Here is a 21,745-nt window from a genome sequence, read left to right on the forward strand (position 1 = left end):
ACTTCCGGCCCGCCGGAGCCTGCGCCCCGCGTCGCCCTCCCCACCGCGCGGAGACCCCCCGCAGGCCCCGCGCCCAGGAACCACGCGGGCCTGGGGTGCGTCTCCAGGTTTATTCTGTCGCATCAGCACCTTAAAATAGTCCACAGTCACGTCTGTGACAGATTAGAATCTGTTCCCCCAAAAGGTTATTTACATTAATCCTGTTTTGCATTAAAAAACCTAGCAACACACACCCTAGAAACCAGCCATGGGTCTGCAGGGGTGCACGGCCCCCTGGGGCAGGCCTCCCACCCGGGGAGGCGGCAGGTGCCCTCGGCTGCAGGCGGCCTGGGACAAAAGTCCTGACCAAGGGCAGCGGGGCCTCACCCATAGCCAGGCCAGTGCAGCGAGGCAGGGAGCCCCAGCCCCAGCCCCCCAGACTCCCCCCACGGACACTGGCCTTTGAGACTCGGGAGATGGGAACACAGCGACACGGGGGGGGGGGGGGGGGCAGGGGGCAGGGCTGGACCTGGGCAGGGCGAGACTCGCTACTCCCACTGCCACAGGGCGGCTGGCCGGCTGGTCCAACCTGAGTCCTCTGCAGACCCATGGGCTGGTCCTGGCTGGGGCCCCACAGACCACCCTGGCCTCTGCAGCTTCTGCCTCTGAGGAACCAAGTGCTGGCAAAGCCCTCAGAACAGCTCCATGAGGTAGGCAGGCGAACGTGGCTGCCCCCGTGAACAAACGGGGAAACTGAGGCACGGGGGTGAGTGCAGCCCAGGTCTCCACGTAGGCTGTGTGCCGGGCCTGCTGGCAGGACCTCCCACAAGGGACAGGGTCCACGGGGCCCTTCCTCGAAACCAGTCGAGTGGCGTGGAAGGGTGGGTCCCCACACCCCTCCTCGCCTCAGGCGCCCGCGGCCCTAAGGCCTGCGGCTTCCACTTCTGCCTCACGACCCACCTGGGGTCACAGCGCCTACCAGGGAGGGGACCCTGGGTCCCCGGTCCAGACGAGCCTGTCTACAGAGTAGCCCCTTCTGGGGGTTAAGGGCTGCTCCTGAGAGCGGGGGGGTGTCAGTACGGCGCTCCTGCCCACGCTGCAGGCCGAGACCCAAGGTTTTCCAAGGGGCAGGTGCTCAGCCCTGCAGGGTCCCCCCCAGCCGCCGTGGACCAGCAGGCTCCCAGGCTGGTAGCCGCAGAGGCCACCGTGCGTGCTGAGTGGGCAGCAGGGGCAGCTCGGAGGGGCACCGGGCAGCAAGGGTGTGGAAGAGCCAAAGTGTTTGACAGCTACACTGTAACCTGCTGGGAAAAGCGTTAAAAACTGCTGAAGGGCATGGGGGCTGGGCCAGCGGCACTTCCTGCCCCAAGCCTGACCCTCCCGGGCCACTCGGTAAAGGGCAGCGCAGGTGCGGGCCGTGAGCGCGTCCGTTAGTGTCCAGGCTGCGAGCACATCATACTGGAGACTTGCTGAGTTTACGCGTCTGTCATGAACCAAAGGGGACCAGGAAGCAGCTGGGCCTGGCCGTGCCCCGCGCAGGGCCGAGGGGGCTATGAGGAGGACTTGGAGTGTCCGAAGATGCAGATAGGAAAGTGCTTGACGTGTGAGGACCACTGCGCCGCCAGCTGGAAGAACTTGACGTCGCTCCACTCCACGCCGTCGATGAGGACTGTGGGGACAGAGCTCCTGACGGTGGGCTCTGCAGCCTGGCAGAACCTCCCCCACTCTGACCGGGACGAGCCCAGCGCGCGGAGCACGGTGACAGGCAGAGCCAGGAGGGCCCGAGTCCCGCTGGACCCGGCCGGGGCCGGCAGGGGCGGGAGGAGACGGGCAGGCCCAGGCGGGCGGGCTCACCTCGGAGCATGTTCTGCTGGTGCTTGGCCGTGCAGATCAGCCGGCTGATGCCCTCCACACACTGGCTTTTGGGCTCCGCGTCCCGGTCCTTCGCCTTCTTGGGCAGGAACATGACTAGGAGAAGGACCCGCTGTGAGGCTGCGCCGACCCCGGCTGCCTGCGGGACGGGGGCACCCCCCCGCCTCACCCTTCTTGTTCTTCTCCTTGGTGACCACGGTCATGGACATGGTGGGCGTGGGTGCAGCCTCGCCGCCGCTGGGCAGCCTGCTGACCTGGAGAGACCGGAAGGTGCTCTTGAGCGTGGTCTTGGCCGCGGGCAGCTCCCGCTTCTCGGCGTCCCTCTTTCTGTCTGCCGGCAGGGCTGACGTCCAGTAGTCCACCTGCAGCCCCATGAGCTCGGCGCCGACACCCTGGCTGGAAGAGCGGGCTCTCAGCCTCCAGCCGGGCCGCGGGAGGGCGCCCGGGTGGGGGTCAGGGGGCCGCTACCTGGGGGAGGACAGGCCGCTGCTCACAGACGGGGAGGACGGCGGGGTGGGCGAGGCCTCCTTGGTGGCGGGCGACGTGGACGGCGGGGTGGACGAGAGCACACAGGAGCCCGAGGGGGCCGCGTCATCAGAGTCTCCTGGGGAGGAGCCCAGGGCCGTGAGTCCTGCGCCCACACGCCGGCCCCGGGCCCACCCGGCTGGGACTCACCTGATGTGGCCGATGACGGCTCCACGATGCCCACCTTCACCACCTGCAACACAGCGGGCACCGGCTGCAGTGGTGCTGGACCGCCCGCCCGCCCACCCGCAACACAAAGCCATGTGCCTCGCGGCAGGAGGGCGCTGGCATCACACCCGCCAGGGCTCTGCCGCTCCCCCGCCCCCATGCTCCCGCCCCACCCGGGTCCTGTCCCCCGCAGCGTGGAGCTGGGCAACGGCCAGGCACTCACCCCAACGAAGGGGATGAACTTCTGGGCAGACTCCTCGTCAGGGCTAGAGCGAGAGAGACCCCGGTCACCCCTGCCCCTGCCGAGTGCCCAGGACCCATCTGAGCTGGGCTCCGTAGGCTGTTGCCATCCCAGGGGCCGCATCAGCTACAGGCCAGCACCCCAATGCCGGGCTCGGCCATTTCCTCCCGTGGAGTCTGTGCGGTCAGTGCCGGCGGGCACCTCTGCCTCAATGAGGGCGCCTAGCGCAAGAAGACCCCCAGAGGCCTGGTGGGCTCTGGCAGTGCCACCTGGACGCTCCAACCCCGGGCCACAGCCTATGGTGATGGGGCCCGAGCGTGAGCACCCGAGGCACAGCCCCCACGTCAGGGCCTGCTCAGCAGGCTGGGGAAGACAGCACAGAGCCGTGCCAGCTGCCCCGGGCCCCCCAAACTCTCCCCTTCTCGGCAGAGCAGGGGCACCTGCTACCTCCTCCTGCCTGGTCGCATGCGAGGGGCAGAAGTGGGGCCCCTGGACCCAGGCCACAGGGCTCCCACCGCAGCCGCAGGGCCGGGACGCACGCAAGACAGACTGGAAGCCAAGCTCGCGGCCGCATGCAGGCGTCCATCCAGCTGGCACGGCCATGCCCCGGAGCACCCGGTGCGCAGGGTGGGGTGGGGTGCCCGTAGGTGGAGCTGAGGCCATGCAGGCCGCTGGGCTCTCTCCTCCGCTCAGGACAGCGTGGGGCCCACCCCTGCCTGGGGTTTCCGGGCGGAGAGAAGCCCAGGCCCCAGGCGGAGCAGGGGCAGACAGCACTTGGGCCACCAGGGGGCGCCAAGTGCAGGAGCGCTGCTGTCAGGCCCCGCCCCACGCTGAGAGGAGAGGGATTCTCCCAAGGGAGGGCGTCTGCTTCTCACGCGGGGCTCCGAGATGCCCGGCGGGAGACCACCAGCCCCGGGCAGCGCCCTCAGGGCGCGCCCACCTGCACACTCTGCTAGACAGCCCCAGAGAGTAGCCTACGGCAGGGCCAGGCCGCGACAGCAGTACCTGAGGGTAAAGTCAAAATGAAAGTTCTTTCTCCTTTCAGAAGGCGCAGGGAGAGAACGAGACACGGGTTACTGCGCTGCCGGCGGGGCGGGAACACGGGCGCCCCCCACGGCCCTCGGCCCCGGGCCACAGCTGCCCTTCCAGGAGAGATTTCTGGGTGCCTGTCGCCCCAGACCCTCCCGGGAAGCAAACCCAGTGCCTGCGGGCCCGGGCCGCCTCGTCCACTCGGGAGAGCGCCTGGCGGGGTGCCTAACACTGCCCCTCGGTGCCCCCAGCAGGCCCTGGGACAAAGGGGTGGCGCAGGGGCAGGTACCTCTTCTGCTTGTAGGTCAGCATGGCCTCCGCGATGGGCAGCGGGTGGGCGCAGTTGGCCCCCGAGATGTACTGGGTGATCCGAGACACGATGTCGGGCGTGTCCTGTACTGCAGGAGGAGGCGGGGCCGACTGGGTGGGTGCAGCTGGCTGCCCAGTGGCCCCGGGGCTGGCCCTGCGCCCCCAGGGACAGCCGCCCACAGCCCGCCCTCACCAGTGCTCTGTGCCTCCAGCTTGTTGAACAGGTCGCGCCACGCCAGGTCCTGGAAGAAGTTGTTGTAGCGATAGTCCACGGAGCCCAGGTAGCGGGCCACGGGGTGCGAGCCTGCAGGCCACGGGCTGGAGGTCAGGCCGGGCACCTGCGCGGGCCAGGCGAGGCGGGGTCCCCACGGCCACCCCCGCCGCGGCTCACCCAGCGGGATGACGAGGAAGCGCATGTAGCCCAGCCAGTCGGGCGTGCGGTGGGACAGCTGCTCCACGAAGAGGCGCAGCACGGCGCTAAGGTAGTGCTGGGCGCCCGCCACCGCGATCTTCACGGGCCGCGGCGGCTGCGAGTTGCAGTTGCAGCTGCTCCGGGAAGGGCGGGCACAGGGACAGGGACAGACGCCTCAGGGAGCGCCGGCGCCCCCGCCCCACCCCCACGGCGGGAGCCGCCCCACTCACTATCTCTGGATGCGCGAGACGATGGTGCAGAAGGCGGCCTGCACGTCGGCGGCCGAGCAGGTACAGACCACGGGCAGGGTGTGCCGCTGCAGGACGCCCGACAGGAACTGCAGGAGCTCGGCGTGAGGCGCGCCCGCCGCCCGCCCGCCCGCCCGCCGCCCCCACCCGCTGCCCGCCCGCACCTGGCCTTGCCAGTCGGAGGTGTTGACCAGGATGATGCTGTCGGGAAGCTGGTCGTCCGAGACGAGGATGTGGTTCAGCTGGTCGTACACAGTCTTCCGGGGGATCTGGGGACACGGGCTGGTCACCGGAGGCCCGGGGACCCCCGGCACCCGCCACGCCTGCGTGGGCCTGCGGGCCGCGCCCACCTGCAGCTGGCTGCGCGCGTCGGGGCAGCGCTCGTTGTCCAGGCTGTTGGCCCTCTCGCTCTGCGGCCGTGCCGGCTGCCGCTCCTTCAGCGACGTGCTGCGGCCCCGGCGGCCCGCCTGCTTGCCCTCGCTCCTGGGGGCGGGCGCGGGAAGGCTGCGGCTCACACCGGGGCCTGGGGCGGCGGGACCCCCGGCCCGGGGCCGCCCCTGCCTGGCCTCTGCCCACCTGGTGGAGGGGATGACCAGGGACTCGGTCTTGGTGATGCGCCCGCTGGGCGGCCGCTTCTCGGTGAAGACGTCGGGGCTGTTGGTCTCCGACTCGGGGCTGTCCTGGGGCGGTGCCGGCTGCTCCCCGAGGCCAGGCCCGCTGTGCTGCAGGCGAGAGGAGCAGCGGCGCGGGGACAGTGAAGCGAGGCGGCGGCAGGCGGCAGGACACGGCAGGCACAGGCCCGCCTGGGCTCAGCCTCTCCCTCCAGCCTGGAGGGCACTGACACCCCAGCCTAGCCCCGCCACCTGGTGGACCCGCTTCCCGGGGCTTCTGCCACCACCCCTCTGCCTGCTGTCCTGGGCCCTGGCCCCAGGCCCGACTGCCGCTGTGACCGGTCTGTGGGGACGGGTGAGAGGTGCCCGCCGTCCCGCCCGCTTACATGTGCCACCAGGTCGGAGGCGCTGTCACTGGGCAGCTTCACCCCCAGGGCCCGGGTCTTCTCGGGCACGTCGGCCTGTGGGACAGATGTCATCAGCCTGCTGAGACACCGAGGCTGGCGGGGCCCGGCGGACGGCGGGGTGGGCACTCACCGGGCTGGCGGCCTCCTTCTGGCTGCGGGCGCTGTGGACGCTGCCCACCTCTGTCTGGGAGCTGGAGTGCGACAGGCCTTCAAAGTAGGGTCTGCGGGCGGGACAGGGTTCAGCAGGCGCCTCTACTTGGGCCCCCGGCCAGCCGGGCAGGGCCAGCACACCGGGGCACAGCCGGGAGGCGCGGGGACCCACGAGGCCACACGGGCACAGAGCTGGGCACTAAAGGCATGGGCAGGGGGTCCCCCGCGGACGGACAGCTGGGGGGCAGGCAGGCGCACCTCACCTGCGCTTCCCTGTCCGTCTCCCGTACACGGGCTCACTGCACCCGGCCTCTGCCCCGCTGGCCCTGGAATATTCTAGGACCACTGAGGGCTCTGCCCACCTGAGCTTCGGCTTCGGGGTGCTGAGGACACTGTCGTCGTCGTCCATGTCGGGGCCACTGTCGCTGGGCTCCAGCGCATCGTACAGGAGGTCCAGGTCTTCCTCCACCTCAGGGACATGTTCCGTCGGGTCCTGCTCCGAGTCCAGGACCTGCCAGAGGACGCCCGTCAGCAGCTGCTGTGGCCCGAGCCCGCCCTGCCCCATGTGCCGTCCCCGTGCCTCTGGCCCCTCCTCAGGCTCAGCAGCACCGGCGACCCCGGTGCCCACAGCGTCTTGTTTGGGGAAACGCAGGCAGAGAAGACACCGTGACCCGTCTTCAAGTCCAACACCCAGGTCCCCGTGGGGTGTCTTTCTTTGCTTGGGAGGAGGTACAGGTGCCTCTGCTCTGCCGAGCAGGGGAGAGTTTGGGGGCCCGGGGCAGCCTGCACGGCTCTGTGCTGTCCTCCCCAGCCTGCTGAGCAGGCCCTGACATGGGGGCTGTGCCTCGGGTGCTCACGCTCGGGCTGTGGCTATGAGGACCACGCCCGGTGGTGCTCAGGGCTTACTCCCAGTGCTGCACCCAGGAATTACTTCTGGCAGTGCTGGGGGAACCAGACGGGCACCCTCCACGCTGTACGATCTCCTCCAGCCCCAAGTGTGTCTTTCTGAGCCATTTCTGGACCATCTAAAGCATCTTCCTCTTTTTTTTTTTTTTTTTTGCGTTTTGCATTTTGGGTCACACCCAGCGATGCTCAGGGGTTACTCCTGGCTTTGCACTCAGGAATTACTCCTGGCGGTGCTTGGAGGACCATATGGGATGCCGGGGATGGAACCTGGGTCGGCCGCGTGCAAGGCAAACGCCCTACCCGCTGTGCTATCGCTCCGGCCCAAGCATCTTCCTCTTCTGTGAACACAAGTTCCCACTGTGGGGCTGGAGAAATGGTTCCAGGGCTGAGGCACTTGCCTCGCGTGCAGCTGTGCCCGTGGTTCGAATCCCGGCACCACCTATGGTCCCCGAGCACAGAGCTAGGAGTGGAGCCCAGATAAAGAGTCTCACGTGGAAACCAAGTCTGGCGGCTGAGCACCCGGGTCTAGAAGCCGACTGAGGCAGCGGTAAGACCCCTCCTGATCCCAGCCCCACGAGGGATTTTGGGGGCTGGGACCTGATGCTGGCCCTGCTCCCTGGCCACATGGCGGCACTCGGCTCCTCTCACAGGCCGAGGACCTGCACCTAACCATCGGCCAGAAGAGACAGTCCAGTGGGAAAGGCCTTGTCCTACTTGCGGTCAGCCTGGTTCAATCCTTGGCATGCCCGAGCACCACCAGGAGTAATTCCTGGGTGCAGAGCCAGGAGTGACCCTGAGCCTTGCCGGGTGAGGCCCAAACTAAAAACAAAAAGGCAGGAATGGAGGGCGGAGGAGACGGGCTTTGGCCCGCAGAGCGCATGAGATTGGAGCAGCTCTGCGGAGGGGGTGTCCGCGTGGAGACCACGTCTGGAGGGGGGCAGGGACCGGCCACACCTGACCCACGGGAGCCACAGACAGCCAACGGGGCGCCAGCCTCGTATGTGGAGGCCCAGTTTGCTCCCTGGCACTAGAGTCCTCTGGGCCCTGCCAGGAGTGATCCCTGAGCACAGAGCCAGGAGTCAGCGCGAAGCACTGCTAGGTGTGGCTCCAAATCATGTAATAGGATAAAATAATCCACTTGTAAGGAACCCAAACCTGGGGTCACGGCAGTGCAGACCAGGGCCTGTCCCAGCACCACTCTGCCCTGCCCAAGCACGTGGCCCGGGACCCCCGGGCATGGACTGCTGGTCAGGCGGGCTCAGAATGGCTGGCGGGGCCCCTGCCCCCACGGGGAAGGCACTGGCCTTGCGGGTGCCACCCCAGCTCCACCCCAGCCCCGCTCCCAGGACTGATCCGAGCCCGCCACGCCAGGCCCCCCGCACCTCACCTCATCCGACACTTTGAACCTCCGAAGCAGAGCCACCACTTTCTGCTTGAAATTCTGCTGCTGCAAGACAGGGGGAGGGGGTCAGGGGTTGTGTCACTGCCAGGACCAGGAACCTCCACCCCATGGAGAGCGGCCTAGGCAACGGGAGCTTCTAGAAGCTTCCACAGCCAATGAGGCCCACCTGCCAGCCCCCCAGGCCCCTAGGGCACAGCTCGGCTCTCTCCGGGGCCCACGCTGCAGAAGGAATTTCCCACCCACTTCTGGAACATGAGGTTCCCACAAGGGCTGCAGGGCCCAGGGCTGGGTCTGGGGTCCCGGGCGCCCCAGCACCTGCGGACAATGGCAGTTCGGGCCTGGCCCGCAGCCTCATCCGGCCAGCATGGCACAGCTCGGTGTAGAGCGTCACTGGGCACCCACCTCCCAGGGAGCCTCTGGACAGCCCCCGCTTCATCTGCCCTGCAGGAGCCCGGCGGTGCGGGGGGGGGGGGGGCGGGGGGGCGGGGGGGCGGGCCCTCCCGAGCGGCGGTCCCTGGGGAAGCCCCGAGAGCAGACTCCGCCCAGCAGCCCCACCGACCCTGGTCATGGAGGTCGCCCTGACTACGGAGCGCCGCTGCTTCTCCGCTTTCCCCACGTCGAAGTCATCCTCGTCCAGGTCCTGCGGAAACAGGCGCCGAGTCCGGCCCGTGCAGAGAGGGGACACTGCTCACCACGGCCAGCACAGACACACAGACGCACGATAGCCCCAACACAGACCCACAGACACACACACAGACTGACACGCACAATGGCCCCAAGACACACAGACACACACGCACAGACCCACAGACACACACGCACAAACTGACACGCACAATGGCCCTAAGACACACAGACACACACACAGACCCACAGACATACAATGGGCCCAAGACACGGACACACGCACAGACCCACAGACACACACGCACAGACCCACAGACACCAGACCCACAGACACACACACACAGACTGACACGCACAATGGCCCTAAGACACACAGACACACGCACAGACCCACAGACATACAATGGGCCCAAGACACAGACACACACGCACAGACCCACAGACATACACGCACAGATTGACACGTACAATGACCCCCAAGACACACAGACACACGCACAGACCCACAGACATACGACGGGCCCAAGACACAGACACACACGCACAGACCCACAGACCCACAGACACCAGACCCACAGACACACACGCACAGACTGACACACACAATGGCCCTAAGACACACAGACACACGCACAGACCCACAGACATACGATGGCCCCAAGACACAGACACACGCACAGACCCACAGACACACATGCAGACCCACAGACGCACAACGGTCCTGATATACACAGACGCACACGCACAGACTCACTGATACACTGACAGAGCCCGAGATACATACACACAGACTCACAGATACACAACGGGTCCCGAGACACACTGACAGGCCCCGAGACACACAGACAGAAGACAGACACACAGGCGACACACATGTGCAGGGCGGCTCACCTGGCCCTGTACGGCGTCGTCGCTGGCCTCCTGCTCCGAGGAGAAGCTCTCGTCCTCCTCCTCCGAGTAGTTGTCTGTGGAATGGGGCACGGAAGGGCGGCGCCGTGAGGTTCCGGCGTGTCCTGGCGACGAGGCCACGGCGCCCCCGCCCCCCGGGCTCACCCGCAGACTTGGCCTTGGGCCCGGCCTGCAGGGCGCTGTCCTCGTGGTCCACGGGCTGGCTGCACAGCGAGAAGACCCAGACCTCGGCCACCTTGACGGCTGCCTCCTTGGTGCCGCTGCAGAGCCCCAGCACCTGGCCGCCCTCGGAGGGCTGCTGCATCACCTGGGGGGGCAGCGGCTGAGGGCGCGGCCAGGGCCCGCACCAGCCCCCCAGAGACCGCGGCACGGCCGGCTCACCTGGGCCATGTTGATGGCGCCGGCCGCCAGCGTCTTGTAGCCCAGGATGGTCCGGTTCTTGTAGCGCTTGCGCCGCTGCAGCAGCACCTGCAGCTTGTTGCCCTCCCGCTTCAGGAAGTGGGGGTACTGCAAGGGCCCCCCGTGAGCACGGCCCCGCGGGAACCGCGCGGGGGGGGGGGCCCACACCCTCCGGGGGCATGTCCCGAGGTCGCCCCGCGTGGCGCCGACCGGACCCAGCCCCACCGCAGGGCTCACCTGCAAGGAGAAGGTCAGCGCCAGGTCCGTCTCCACGTGTCCACTGGGGGGCAGCACGATCTCGTGGGACCGCAGGATCCGCTTGGAGCCCTGGGGACCAGCCGCAGTTACAGGCCGGCCTCCTGCGGGAGTGGGGGTGGGGAAAGGGGCCACGGGCAGGCGGGGGCGGGCGAGAGGCAGGGGTCTGTCTGGCCTCCCCCCTCCACACCTCCCCCTGCACCTCAGGGTGCTCCCCAGACACCTGGCAGCTCGGTCCCACTCAGTCCCGGGGTCGCAGAGGAGGCCGGGAGGGACAAAGACGGGAGGAAGGGCAGGGGACCACCTCGCCTGACCCCACCCCGAGCTGAGGGGAGAGCTGTGGAGGGTGCGCTCCCGGACCCCGCGACACGAAGGCTGAGCCGGGGCGCGGTGCCCCTGAGCACCACAAGTCAAGGGTCTCCACCAAGACATACGAGTCTGCTGCCGCTGCCTGGGGGCGTCAGCAGGCCCCTGCAACACCCGTCACCCACCACCTCCAACCACCCCTCACCCCCAGCCCCTGGCACCTGCATCTTGACAGCAATGACCACGGAGATGAGCTCCTTCTCCAGCTCGCGGAAGACCACCAGCTTCTTGACCGTCAGGCTGCACAACCTGCGGGGGCAGCAGCTCAGGGCCCGGGCACCCCACCCCCCTCTGGACTGAGCCCTCTGTGGCCTGCCCCCTCACACCCGGGCCCAGTCCCCCCTGCCCTCCTCCCGTCCTGGGCCCCACCCCAGACACGGCGCCCCCTGCAGGACGCTCCCTGCCAGCGTGGTGGGCCGGGAAGGGCCGGCACCTAGGGCCCACCCCGCACTGAAGCCAGTCTGGGAAACCCAGGCAGGCGAGAGCACTGTAGGAAGAGCAGCAGGAAGAGCAAAACCCAAACCAGAAAACTGCCCTAAAGTGCAGGGGCTGAACAGGCCATGAGGGGGCAGCAGTGGGGAAGGGTGGTGGAGGCCGGGCCCTGGCAAGGCTGCCCAGGATGAGGGGACACCTGAGCGGTCTGAGCATGGGGGCTGGGGGCAGCCAAGAGGCCTCAAGGAGAGAGCACAGTCCAGCAGAAACGGAGCACCGGCAGGGCCCCCGCGCCCGGGACGCCACAGCAGGCGGGCTGCCAACAGCGCCAATGCACAGACCCCTGCCACCAGGCCGGGCAGTGCCCAGCAGCGAGCGGGACAGAGGTTGTGGGCGCGGCCAGCTGGGGACAGTGTGTGCCCACGCGACCACCACCGCACCCTGAAGAAAAGCAGGGACCCCCGACCTGAGGCAGGCTGGGGGCTCAGAGACCCCAGGGCGCCACCACCCCCGCCACAGCCAGGGGCCCAGCGGCCCGAGCGTCAGGCCGCGGGGAGCCATCTGCCCGGCACACCGACCCAGGTCGACCCCCAGCACCGCGGGCTCTTGGAGCAGCCAGGACACGCCCCAGGCACCGAGACGACAGAAGGAAGGCAGCGAGCCCGAGACAGGAGGAGAGGCTGGAGAAAAGCGGCTCAGAGACAACGGCACATGCCCCCGTCTCCAGCAGGAAGGGGCAAAGCCTCGGAAGACCCCCAGACACAGGCCGTGGGGCAGCAGGCGCCGGGTCTTGGGAGAAGCCCCCGAGAGCCCCACCTGGGCAGCTTCACCGAACGCTTGCTGGGCGCTGGGCACTCCCGAGCGTGGGGACGGCCCCCAACCGCTCATGAAGGCCAGGCGTGGCCGCCCTACTCGAACAGACGGTCCCAGCAGCTGCCATGGATCGGGGCTTCCTCTCTACCTCTTCGCTGCTCCCAGGCCAAGGTTTGCGGACAAACGCTGCGAGTTTGCCCAGCACAGAGCACGGGACGCGCCCACCCAGACCCCGCCTCCCAGCCCACAGAAGGCGACTGAGCTCTGGGCCGGGCAGGACTGGGCCCACAGCCCCACTGGCAGCCTGACGGGAAGCAACAGGACAGCAGCACGCCGCAGGAGCACGGTGGGCACTCCCGGGTGGCAGCCTCCGGAGACACTCCACAGTGGCACCATGCCCCGGGCGCCACAGCTTCCTGTGGGGGGGGGGGGACACTTAAGCCAAGGGATGTAGGACCCCAGCAGCCGGAGTCAGCTGCACACCCGCCTCAGCCACGTTTCAGGGCCTGGGCGCAGCATCACCCGGGAACAGGGCAAGGACACCCGAAGAGCCTGCGGGGGGCGCCACCAACCCCGACCACACATGCAGCCCGCGGCCCAGTGCGCCTTCTACCCCCGCTCACTGCTGCTTCGCCACGGTGCTGGCCACTGGCGGCCCTGAAATCCAGCCCCCAGCGCTGGGTGCCCTCCGGTCACCAGGCCTGCGTCCCGAGACTGCTCCGAGGCCCCGCTGGGCCCCCTGAGGCCTGGGGCCAGGGCCTGTGTGCTGGGGACCAGGCAGGCGCCTCCCCCAGGGCTCAGTTCCTGCCTAATCGCATTGTGAGGAATGACCTCCACTCGGTCCAGGTGGACTAGATGGCGCCCAGCTGCGTCCGGCACTGTGCCCTCCTCAGGGGCGCGTGCCCCAGACGGCTACTGACGCCACCTGGGTATCTCCTGTTGCTGCTTTTGGATTTGTGCTTTTTGGGTCCCGTCCGGCGATGCTCAGGGGTCACTCCTGGCTCTGCACTCGGGAATTACTCCTGGCAGTACTTGGGACTCTCGGGGATGTCGGGGATCGAACCCAGGTCGGCCGCGTGCAAGGCAAAGCCCAACCCACTACTGTGGCTCCAGCCCCTGTCTGAGTCCTGAGCCCCGCTGCCCAGCACTGCGGAGGACAGTGCCGGCCACTGTCTCTCTCCCTGTCTCACTGTCTGAGCACCCAGGCGCTCACCCCGATGCTCTCAGACCGCCCCAGTGAGTTAGACAAGTCATTTGTGACTGCTTTCAGAGCACAACACTCCAACACCAGTCCCTGCACCGGTGTCCCCAGTTTCCCTCCTGCGCCCCCAGTCGGCCTCTGCAGCCACTCTAGAATGTTCTGCCTTATGCAGCCTGCAGAGTGCCTGTCACTCGTCTGCCCCAGCAAGCTGCCCTTTCACCCCAACCGTCCCAACGTGCCGGATCAACCAGCACCTCGGAAACGCTAGCTTGTAACTGTTGGCTTTAGGCAGAACATTTCAAAGGCAGAACAGCACACGTGAGGGCCAGGACAAGCCCAGCGGGGGAGTGGATGCTGAGCGTCGGCAGACCTGGGTTCGAGCCTGGCCGAGGAGCAATGTGCGCAAGCACCAACTCATCAGCCTGACACTGCACGGACACTGCCCACCACCCCCCACGCCAGGGTAGCCACAGTGCACGTCCACGGCAGCCGAGCAGCAAGCCCTGGGCTTGAGAACGGGCCACACTGAGTGTAGGCAGCTGCCCGGGGCCGGACACGCTGTGGCCCCTGAGGACGTGGTCACCAGCTGAGCGCATCCACGCACAGCCCCGGCAGCCCGAGTCCTCTGGGTCTGTCCGCAGACTGTGGGACCCAAGGCGTCTCCGAGGACCGCCCGCCCACGGCCCAGCACTGCGTCCACCACCCGCAGGTGAGGCGCCGTGTGGACGGACCGACAGCAGCAGCCGGGCAAGGGGAGGAAGAAACGCCCGTGTTCCGGCGACGCCAAGCAGGTGCAGAGCACTCAGTCTCAACTTTGTTTTTGAGTTCTGGACCCCACGCGGCGGTGCCTGGGGCTCCTGGCCCTGCACTCGGGTCACCCCTGCAGGTGCTCCGGGAACCACATGCCGTGCTGGGGACGGAACCCAGGTCGGCGGCGCCAGGCAAGCACCTCCCACAGCCTGGGACTTAATTCGAGACCAAGAACTCTGGGTAGGAAGGGCCAGGCCTCTCCTCTGGGTGCTGCTGCTCCGCCCGGAGTGGGCAGGAGCCCCCCCCCAGGCCTGCCGGGCACGCGGGCACCAGCTCCCGGGTCTGCAGGCCCTCGGTGCCAGCCAGAAAGCAGCAGCCCCCACCCCACCCACTCTGTCTGCCCCGGGATGGGACGCGCTGCCACCACCATCTCCGAGGGGACAATGGCCCCGGGAAGGCTGTGCTGGCCCCACAAAGCGCTGGTGTCCCGGACAAAGGCTCTCTCAGAAGCCCCAAGCCAGGCGCACTGGGGGCGCACAGACGCCACCCACGCCACCGCCCATTTCCAGAAGCTTCCAGGGTGGTGGCTGGTGTCCCGTAGTGCAAGGGGCCAAGGAGATTGGCCTGAGCCTGCTCTGGGGGGCCACAGGAGATACCAGAGGGCCACAGCGCTGCCCTTCCTGTTCCGCCACGCCCAGACGCCCAAACCCAGGGAGCCCCAGAGGGGAGATGAGGGGCTGAGGGCTGGGCGGGGCCCGAGGGAGCGGGCAGAGGGGAAGGAGGCTGGGGGCACGAGCGTTAAAGGGGACATGGAGGGGGTGACGGGGCTGGAGACGGGGCTGGAGACATTGGACTGGGGGTGGGGGCTAAGGGGTTTGGGGTGGGCTGAGAGACAGAGGGTCGGGGCGGGGGCTTACAGGCGTAAGGTGCGGAGGGGTCAGGAGGAGCCGGGCCGGGCGGGGGCGCCCTGCAGTGCCGTGCCGGGGCCCTCAGTGTGTCAGCACGTGCACAGTTAGGGGCCAGAGAAGGGGCGCGAGGCCCCTCAGGGGTGCAGGGGGCGGAGTTCGCAGGCCTGGACCCCAGCAGGGTGACGGCCCGTGTGGATCTCCACGGTGGGGGGCTGCCGCTGTGCCGTCATGGCACATTTTGGGTGGAGGGCGGAGGAAACGCTGACTCGACCTGGCCCATTTCCAAGGGAGAAACCACCCGAGCTGCAGGGAAAAGCGTGACAGAGACCAGGGCAGGAGCTGGAGCTAAACTTTGGTCGCCTCGGGCCGTCCACCACGGGCGGGCCGACCCTGCAGGCCCAGGACCGGCAGGGACCCAGAGGCACAGGGCGGCGTCCAGGCCGGCCACCACGGGGCCAGGGCACCTCAGCAGGGCGGGAGGCACGGGCGGGAGCACAGGCCGCCCCAGGAGGAGGGCGCGGGGCACCCAAAGGCCCCGGGACCCGGTGCCTGGCCGCCAGCCCTGGGCTGCGCAGAGTCGGGGGTCAGTGAGGACAAGCACGAGCCCGCCCGCCCCTCTGACGGGCACAGAGCAGGGAGCTCCTGTGACAGCTGGCACGGACACCAGACCCAGGACCAGAGAACCGCCCCCTGCCGGACAGCTCAGCGGGGCACCTGGCTCCGCGGGCTCCCACCGAGGGGCTCAGCAGCCCACCCACTCCCTGTCTCCCTGGCCCCTGCCCCGACCTCCCAGCAGCCTCAGCAGTGGGCTCTCACCCGAAGCCCGTGGCCCGGGACTGTCCGAGCGCTCCACCCCAGCGAGAGGGGCTGCTGCCCTGCCCTGCGGGCGAGGCGCCCCCTCTCCTGCCTGCCAGCACAGCACCCAGCCTGGCCGCACATCAGCCCCAGGCTGCAGGTGATAAGGTGGTCGGCCCCGCCCACAGCAGATGGAGGCTCCAGACGCCCCCCTAGGGCTCAGACCCTGCTGGGCTGCCAGGCCAGAGCCAGGCCCCACGGAGGCCTCACCCAGCAGGGCTGGCCTCGGGCACTCGCCCGGGGCCCACCCCACAGCTGGCGCTCACTCGCAAAGCCCAGGTCACCCGCCGTGCAAAGCCCAGGTCACCTGCCGTGCGCGCAGCCCCTCAGGAGACCCACCTGATGCCTGCCGGCCTCGGTCGCCCAGGCTGGAGACGTGGCATCCCCCGCGTGTGGCGCGGCAGTAGGCGGGCCCCCCAGGAGCTCAGAGTTCGGCTCTCCCTGCTCCGGCCGGCAGCGGGTCCTCAGGCCCGCCCGAGACGCCACCTCCCCCACACCCCCACCCTTCCCAATACACATTTTTTCCCTTTTCTTTTCTTTCTTTGAGTGTCTCTGCCGCCCAAGCGAGCACCCCAATACACTTTCAGGGGCCCCGGAAGCTGCACCACGTGAGCTGAGACACCGGCACCGGCTGCCAGGAGCCCCAGCGGGACGGCAGGGAACAGTCCCACGGGGGGCGCCGGGGCCAGACACAGGCCAGGCTGGAAACGCTCCTTCCAGGTGGGCTCCTTCACGTGGGGACGCAGAGAGAAGCATCCTGCCGGTGGCCACGGGACAGGAGCCTGAGCCCCAGTGCACGGAGGGGTGGGGGGGGTCGCCCAAGGTCACCCCCACAATCCCCGTCCACGCAGCCCGAGCCCAGGCAGCTGAGAGAAGGGAGGTGCGGCCTGGGCAGAGAGGCCCCACTCACCCCCGCTGGGGCCACGGCACGGGGCTCTGGACAGCACCGCGGGGACGTGGAAACCAGAGCCCAGGACACAGCGAGCCCGGGCTGGGGCCGCGGTGCCAGGCCGGCCTCCCCGGGAGACGCCCGCGGCTCTCCTCACGCCCGTGTCGCCACGCTGGCAGGCTGGAGGGTCTCTTCCCTGGGGTGCAGGGGGGCTCCAGCTGTGGGATGAGCCGTCCTCGGGGTGAGCGTGTTCCCAGGACAGTCCAGGCGGAAGGCACCGGCCTCTAATGCGCCGTGCCGCTGGCAGCCAGCCTGAGGCATGGACAGCCGCACAGGGTGTCCCCACCAGGTCACCCCGGCCCCGCCACGGTCCCCCACGCTCCTGCAGGGACCCGAAGGTCATCCGCGCTGCCCACAGTGTCCATCACAGGATGGCCCAAGAGCCCGGCCACAGCCTTCTCGGCTCCCCTCTTGGACGAGGCCCCGGCTGAGCCCCAGGCAGCAGGTACCCCAGGCGGGCCCCGCCTGTGGTGAGAGCCGCCCGGGCAGGCCGCGTGCCCTGCACAGGGTCCCTGCAGGCTGGAGCCCCGCCCGCGGCCACACAGACCCAGACTCCTCGGCCCTGGCCGAGACCCTGCCTGCGCGTGACAGCTGCGTGCCGGGGGACGCCAGTGGCACGGACAGGGCCCCGGGCGTTTAAGGCCACTACAGCCAGGCCCTACCGGGGCGGCCACACAGTCCCGCACTCCAGAGGAGGGGACCGGGCGGCACCACCACCTCGAGTCCCCAGAGGAGAGCACGTCACCACCACAAAAGTGGAAAGTTCGCTCGTCCTCCCGGGGAGACGCAGCTGGGGGCAGGTGGGCCGGGAGAGGCGAGCCGCGAGGGACAGCGGCGCAGGACGGCAAGGCCGGAGAGGCCCAGGCTGCCTCACCCCACCCCCGCGGCACAAGCTGGACACTAGCCACAGGCACCGCCGCAGTCCGGCTACAGGCGCAGAAAGAGCCAGTCCACCACAGGCAAGGCACCGAGCACAAAGAAAGTCAAGGTTGGCCAGACAAGACTGCAGGTGTGGTGTGGAGCGTGGCCCCCCAAAACATCAAGGCTCTGGGGCTGCACCAACAGCTCAGCGGTAGGGTGTTTGCCTTGCACACAGCCGACCTGGGTTCGATTCCCAGCATCCCATATGGTCCCCCGAGCACCGCCAGGAGTAATTCCTGAGTGCAGACCCAGGAGTAACCCCTGAGCATCGCTGGGTGTATTGCCCCCCACAGCAAAATGTCACTGTCACTGTCATCCCGTTGCTCATCGATTTGCTCAAGCAGACACCAGTAACGTCTCCATTATGAAGCTTGTTGTTATTGTTTTTTGGCATATCGAATATGCACAGGTAGCTCGCCAGGCTCTGCCGGGCGGGCAAGATACTCTCGGTAGCTGACCGGGCGCTCCGAGAGGGGCGGAGGAATCGAACCACGGTCAGCCGTCCGTGTGCAAGGCAAACGCCTTACCCGCTGTGCTATCGCTCCAAAGAAATAAACGAGATAAATAAAAAAGAATAAGCACACATGCAGAAAGCTAGCCAGAGGCCCAAGGGGAGGGCCAGGCGCTGAAGCAGACCAGAGCCAGGGAGGCACCAAGTTTAACAGGTGCTGAGAAACCACGTATGGCACTCAGAGGAACAGCAGATGCATCCAGTTTGAACCCCCTTCTCCAAGGGACAGGAAAGAAAGGCATCGAAGATGGGGGACCTCCCAAGCACGACACGTAGGGACGAATAACACAAGAAAGCAGCCCGGACATGAGGAGTCACGGGAAAGCCCTGTGTAGGGAGGCTACGGCACCGCGGCGGGGGCCGGAGAGGGTACAGCGGGAAAAGTGCCTCTGAAAGGCACTGACCAGGGTTCCAGCCCCAGCATCCCAACGGCCCCCCGTGCCCCGCCAGGGGTGGCTCCTGAGAGCAGAGCCAGGAGGAATCTCTGAGCACTGCTGGGTGTGAAAAAAAAAAAAAAACACCAAGGGAAAAAAAAAAGGAGACCAAGATAACTGAGCTGGAGGGAGAGGACAGGCCAGCGGGTGGGCGACAGGATCCATCCCGGCACCACACAGGGCCCGGCCCTGCCGGGAGTAATCCTGAGCCTGAGGCCAGCACCAGGAATTAGCCCCGAGCATCTCCCAGAGTGGCTCAAACCAAACAAAACAGAACAGACAAATGAATCAGAAGCACAGGAGAGAGCAGGGCAGGGGCACAGGAGCCAGGGAGGACAGCGCAAGGTGTCCTGGTGCCCCGGTGCCAGCGGCTCCCGGCCTGCAGACGCTGCAGAATTAGACCCTGTGCAGAACAGCTTACGCCAGTACACTCGGAAATCCAGACCAAGCGGGCCGGTCGCAGACAAGCCCGGAATGCACGCAAGGGACGTGTCCCAGGCCCCTGATCCGAGTCGAGGGACGCAGCCCCCCGAGCACGCCTCCAGCTGCTCCCAGAAACACACAGTCGCGGGGCCAGGGGCAGCGGGGAGGCAGGGATGCGCCCTTCTAGAACGCGGCTGCCTCACTGCGTCCCCCAGAGCCTAGTCCTAAATGCTCCACAGACCAAGCAGGACCCCACACCTCCCGGGCAGGCTGCCGGAGAAGGACGAGCGGGTGGCAGGCGCACCCAGTGGCCTGGCTACCCAGGACTCTGCGAGCCCAGGGCCGGGCGCGGCTGCCGACTCCCACCTTTCAGAGACAAGGCTGGGCTGGGGGGCCTCTGCAGAGGGGCAGGGGCTCCCCAGGCCTGGCCCTGGCACCCAGCAGGAGCCGCTGCCAGCCGCACTCAGGGCACCCACCAACGGGCTTGGCCCGAGAGTCTCCCCGGCCAGGGAGCACGCCTCCCCTCCCACCCCCAAGAAACTGCGAGTCTCAAGTGGGAGAAAAAAAGAAAACAAAAGAAAAGCTGGCAGAAGGACTCACAGGAATTTTGCTGACGAGGAAGTACCGGGGCCTACGCTAGTAATCAGAGAAATCCAGATTCCAACCCGGTGCCGCTTCCCACCCACCGGCGGGAGCACTGGGCCAGGCGCGAGGCAGGACACACCCTCTGCTCACACCTGCAGCCCCCTTCCCGGCAGGAAGTCCCCAGCAGGTGGCTGAGAACTTTCTCACGTGTGCCAGAGCCAGCACCTCTGCTGAGGGCTGTCCCCTGGGACGGGCGCGGACGGGAACCCCAGGGCTCCCGTGAGGGACCCCAGGGCAGCAGGCACGGTGGGGCTGACAAAGCCGCTGGCCGCCCCCTCCCCAGGAATCGCTGGAAGGGCCCGGCAAAGGCAGACCCCCATGCCCCGTCCAGCCCAGTCCAGGAGGTCCCACGGTCCCGACGGCGACCCTGCCCCGCGCTCCTGTCCCACGCCGCCCGGCGACGTTGCTCTGCACGGGCCTGTGCCCCGCCGGGTGCCCCCCGTCCATACTCCCACCCGACGCCACCCGCGCCCTCCTCCGGGCTGTCCCAGGTCGTGTCCCCTGCCCCGCCCAAGCGCGAGCTGCAGGGGTGCCCTGGGGCGCTGCTCCCGCGCTCCCACCCTGGAGGGCCCGCGGGTCACGAATCTCCCTCCCGGCCCATCAGTGGGGCCGAGCCTGGCGTCAGGGGGGCCGAGCACATCCCGAGGGCAGAGGCCGGGGCGCCGGCCGCGGGGAGGCCGGACCAGCTGTCACCGGGCAGGGCAGGGCAGGGCCTCTCCGGGCCGGACCGAGGGGCTGCAAAGGGCAGCGTCGGGCCGGCGGGCGCGGGGGCCAGCGGGGCAGGGGCGGCTGCCTGCCGGGCCGGGGCCGGGGCCGGGGCCCGAGGGCAGGGCCCAGCCTGCAGGACCGGGCGGGGAGGGGCGCGGGGGGCGGAGGGCGCCCCGGCGGCAGGTGAGGATGCCCCGGCGGGCAGGGGAGGGCGCCGGGCACGCGCCGAGCCGCGCCTGCAGGCGGGGCGGGACCCCCTCCGCGGGCGGGAGCGGCACGGCCGCCGGCTGCCCGAGGCCCGGGACGGGCGGGCGGGGGTCCCGGGGGTCCCGGCGGGCCGGCGGGCGCGGAACAAAGCGGCGGCGCGTACCTGGGCACGCAGCTGGGGCTGGAGCCGTCCACCTCCCAGGTGGCGAACAGGTTCATGGGCACGGGCATGCCGAGCGCGCCGGGCGCGCCGCCGGGCCCCGGGCGGCCCCGCTCGGCCATGGCGCCCCCCGCCGCTGCCTCGGGCCTGGGGCGGCGGCGGCCGGTCACATGGCCGGCGGGCGGCGGCGGGGACGGCCGGGCCGCGTCCGGCGGGCCCGCGGGCGGCGACCAGGCGGCGGCCGCACGCCCCGCCCCGCCGCCGCGGATTGGCCGGGCGGGCTGCGCGCTCGCCGCCGCGGAGCCAATCGCCGCCCGCGCCGCCCCGCCGGAAGTGAGGGGACGCGCGCCTCCCCGCGGCTCCCGGAGCGCGCCCGCCCCGCCCCGCGCCTGCCGGCCCGCCCGGGGGACCCCCGGGACGCCGCCCGCGCTGCCCAGCGCGCCCGGGACCCCGCCGCCCCCCCACGGGCCCGGGGCTCCGGCCGGCCCCCCGCGCGCCCGGGACCCCCGCCGTCCCCCGCGCGCCCGGCCGCCTCGCGCCCCGCACGTCCCGTTCTCCCCGCCCCCACCTGCCCCGCCCCCTCCTGGTACCCCGAAGCCTGCCGGGCGGCTTTCTGGTGTCCTGGGGCCAGTGTCCTGCCTCCTGGATCGGCTCCGCAGGCTCCTGGCCGCTCCCGGCGTCCCCGGCTCCTTATCTCCCATTGTCACCTAAACCCAACACCACCACCCCCTGATGATTTGGGGGACCCTGCACCAATGCACCTCACACACGTACCTCTGAGCCCACTGCCCCTGCTTCCGACCGCTCGCCCAAGTTCCTGTGCCTGTCCAGGGCCTCAGCTACCAGCTGTGATGGTCACTGGCCCAGCCACCTCCTTCACCCCTGAGGCCTCGGGGCGCCAGGCCCAGTGACCTGGGGGCACAGGCAGGTGACACCACGAAGACCCCCTGGGCTGTGGCTGCAGCACTGGAGAAGGCCCCGAGGAAGGACATCTAGGTTTAGGGGTGGTTGTTTGG

General features: G+C 68.8%; 1 protein-coding gene across 6 annotated transcripts; it reads right to left on the reverse strand.

The window, feature by feature from the left end:
- Window positions 1-96: 96 nt before the first annotated feature.
- PACS2 (phosphofurin acidic cluster sorting protein 2) lies at window positions 97-20,905 on the reverse strand. 6 transcript variants are annotated; one of them, XM_055131773.1, is made up of 25 exons: window positions 20,733-20,901; window positions 10,974-11,061; window positions 10,429-10,518; window positions 10,174-10,299; window positions 9,937-10,099; window positions 9,775-9,848; window positions 8,816-8,896; window positions 8,242-8,301; window positions 6,311-6,459; window positions 5,929-6,019; window positions 5,778-5,852; window positions 5,357-5,502; window positions 5,131-5,263; window positions 4,945-5,049; window positions 4,763-4,869; window positions 4,512-4,666; window positions 4,314-4,424; window positions 4,101-4,209; window positions 3,788-3,820; window positions 2,765-2,807; window positions 2,524-2,566; window positions 2,317-2,452; window positions 2,018-2,244; window positions 1,831-1,944; window positions 97-1,645 (listed from the first exon to the last, which is right to left on the reverse strand). In XM_055131773.1, the coding sequence occupies exons 1-25, from the start codon at window positions 20,849-20,851 to the stop codon at window positions 1,527-1,529; spliced, it is 2,697 nt and encodes an 898-aa protein (XP_054987748.1). In that variant the 5' UTR covers window positions 20,852-20,901; the 3' UTR covers window positions 97-1,526. The 6 variants fall into 6 exon arrangements, with proteins under 6 accessions (XP_054987748.1, XP_054987746.1, XP_054987745.1 ...); XM_055131771.1 differs by having other exon boundaries at window positions 4,945-5,263; window positions 8,242-8,298; window positions 20,733-20,905; XM_055131770.1 differs by having other exon boundaries at window positions 4,945-5,263; window positions 20,733-20,904.
- Between the last annotated feature and the right edge of the window lie 840 nt (window positions 20,906-21,745).

The sequence above is a fragment of the Sorex araneus genome, chromosome 3 (genome assembly GCF_027595985.1).
Source record: "Sorex araneus isolate mSorAra2 chromosome 3, mSorAra2.pri, whole genome shotgun sequence".
NCBI lineage: Eukaryota > Metazoa > Chordata > Mammalia > Eulipotyphla > Soricidae > Sorex > Sorex araneus.

Excerpts from the sequence above, each read along its gene's own strand:
- PACS2 (XM_055131770.1), bottom strand. The coding sequence starts at position 20,851 with ATGGCCGAGCGGGGCCGCCCGGGGCCCGGCGGCGCGCCCGGCGCGCTC. Across the intron at positions 6,460-8,241 it reads GGTTCAAAGTGTCGGATGAG|GTCCTGGACTCGGAGCAGGA; the intron begins GTGAGGTGCGGG and ends GTCCTCTGGCAG. Across the intron at positions 1,646-1,830 it reads CCAGCAGAACATGCTCCGAG|TCCTCATCGACGGCGTGGAG; the intron begins GTGAGCCCGCCC and ends CTGTCCCCACAG.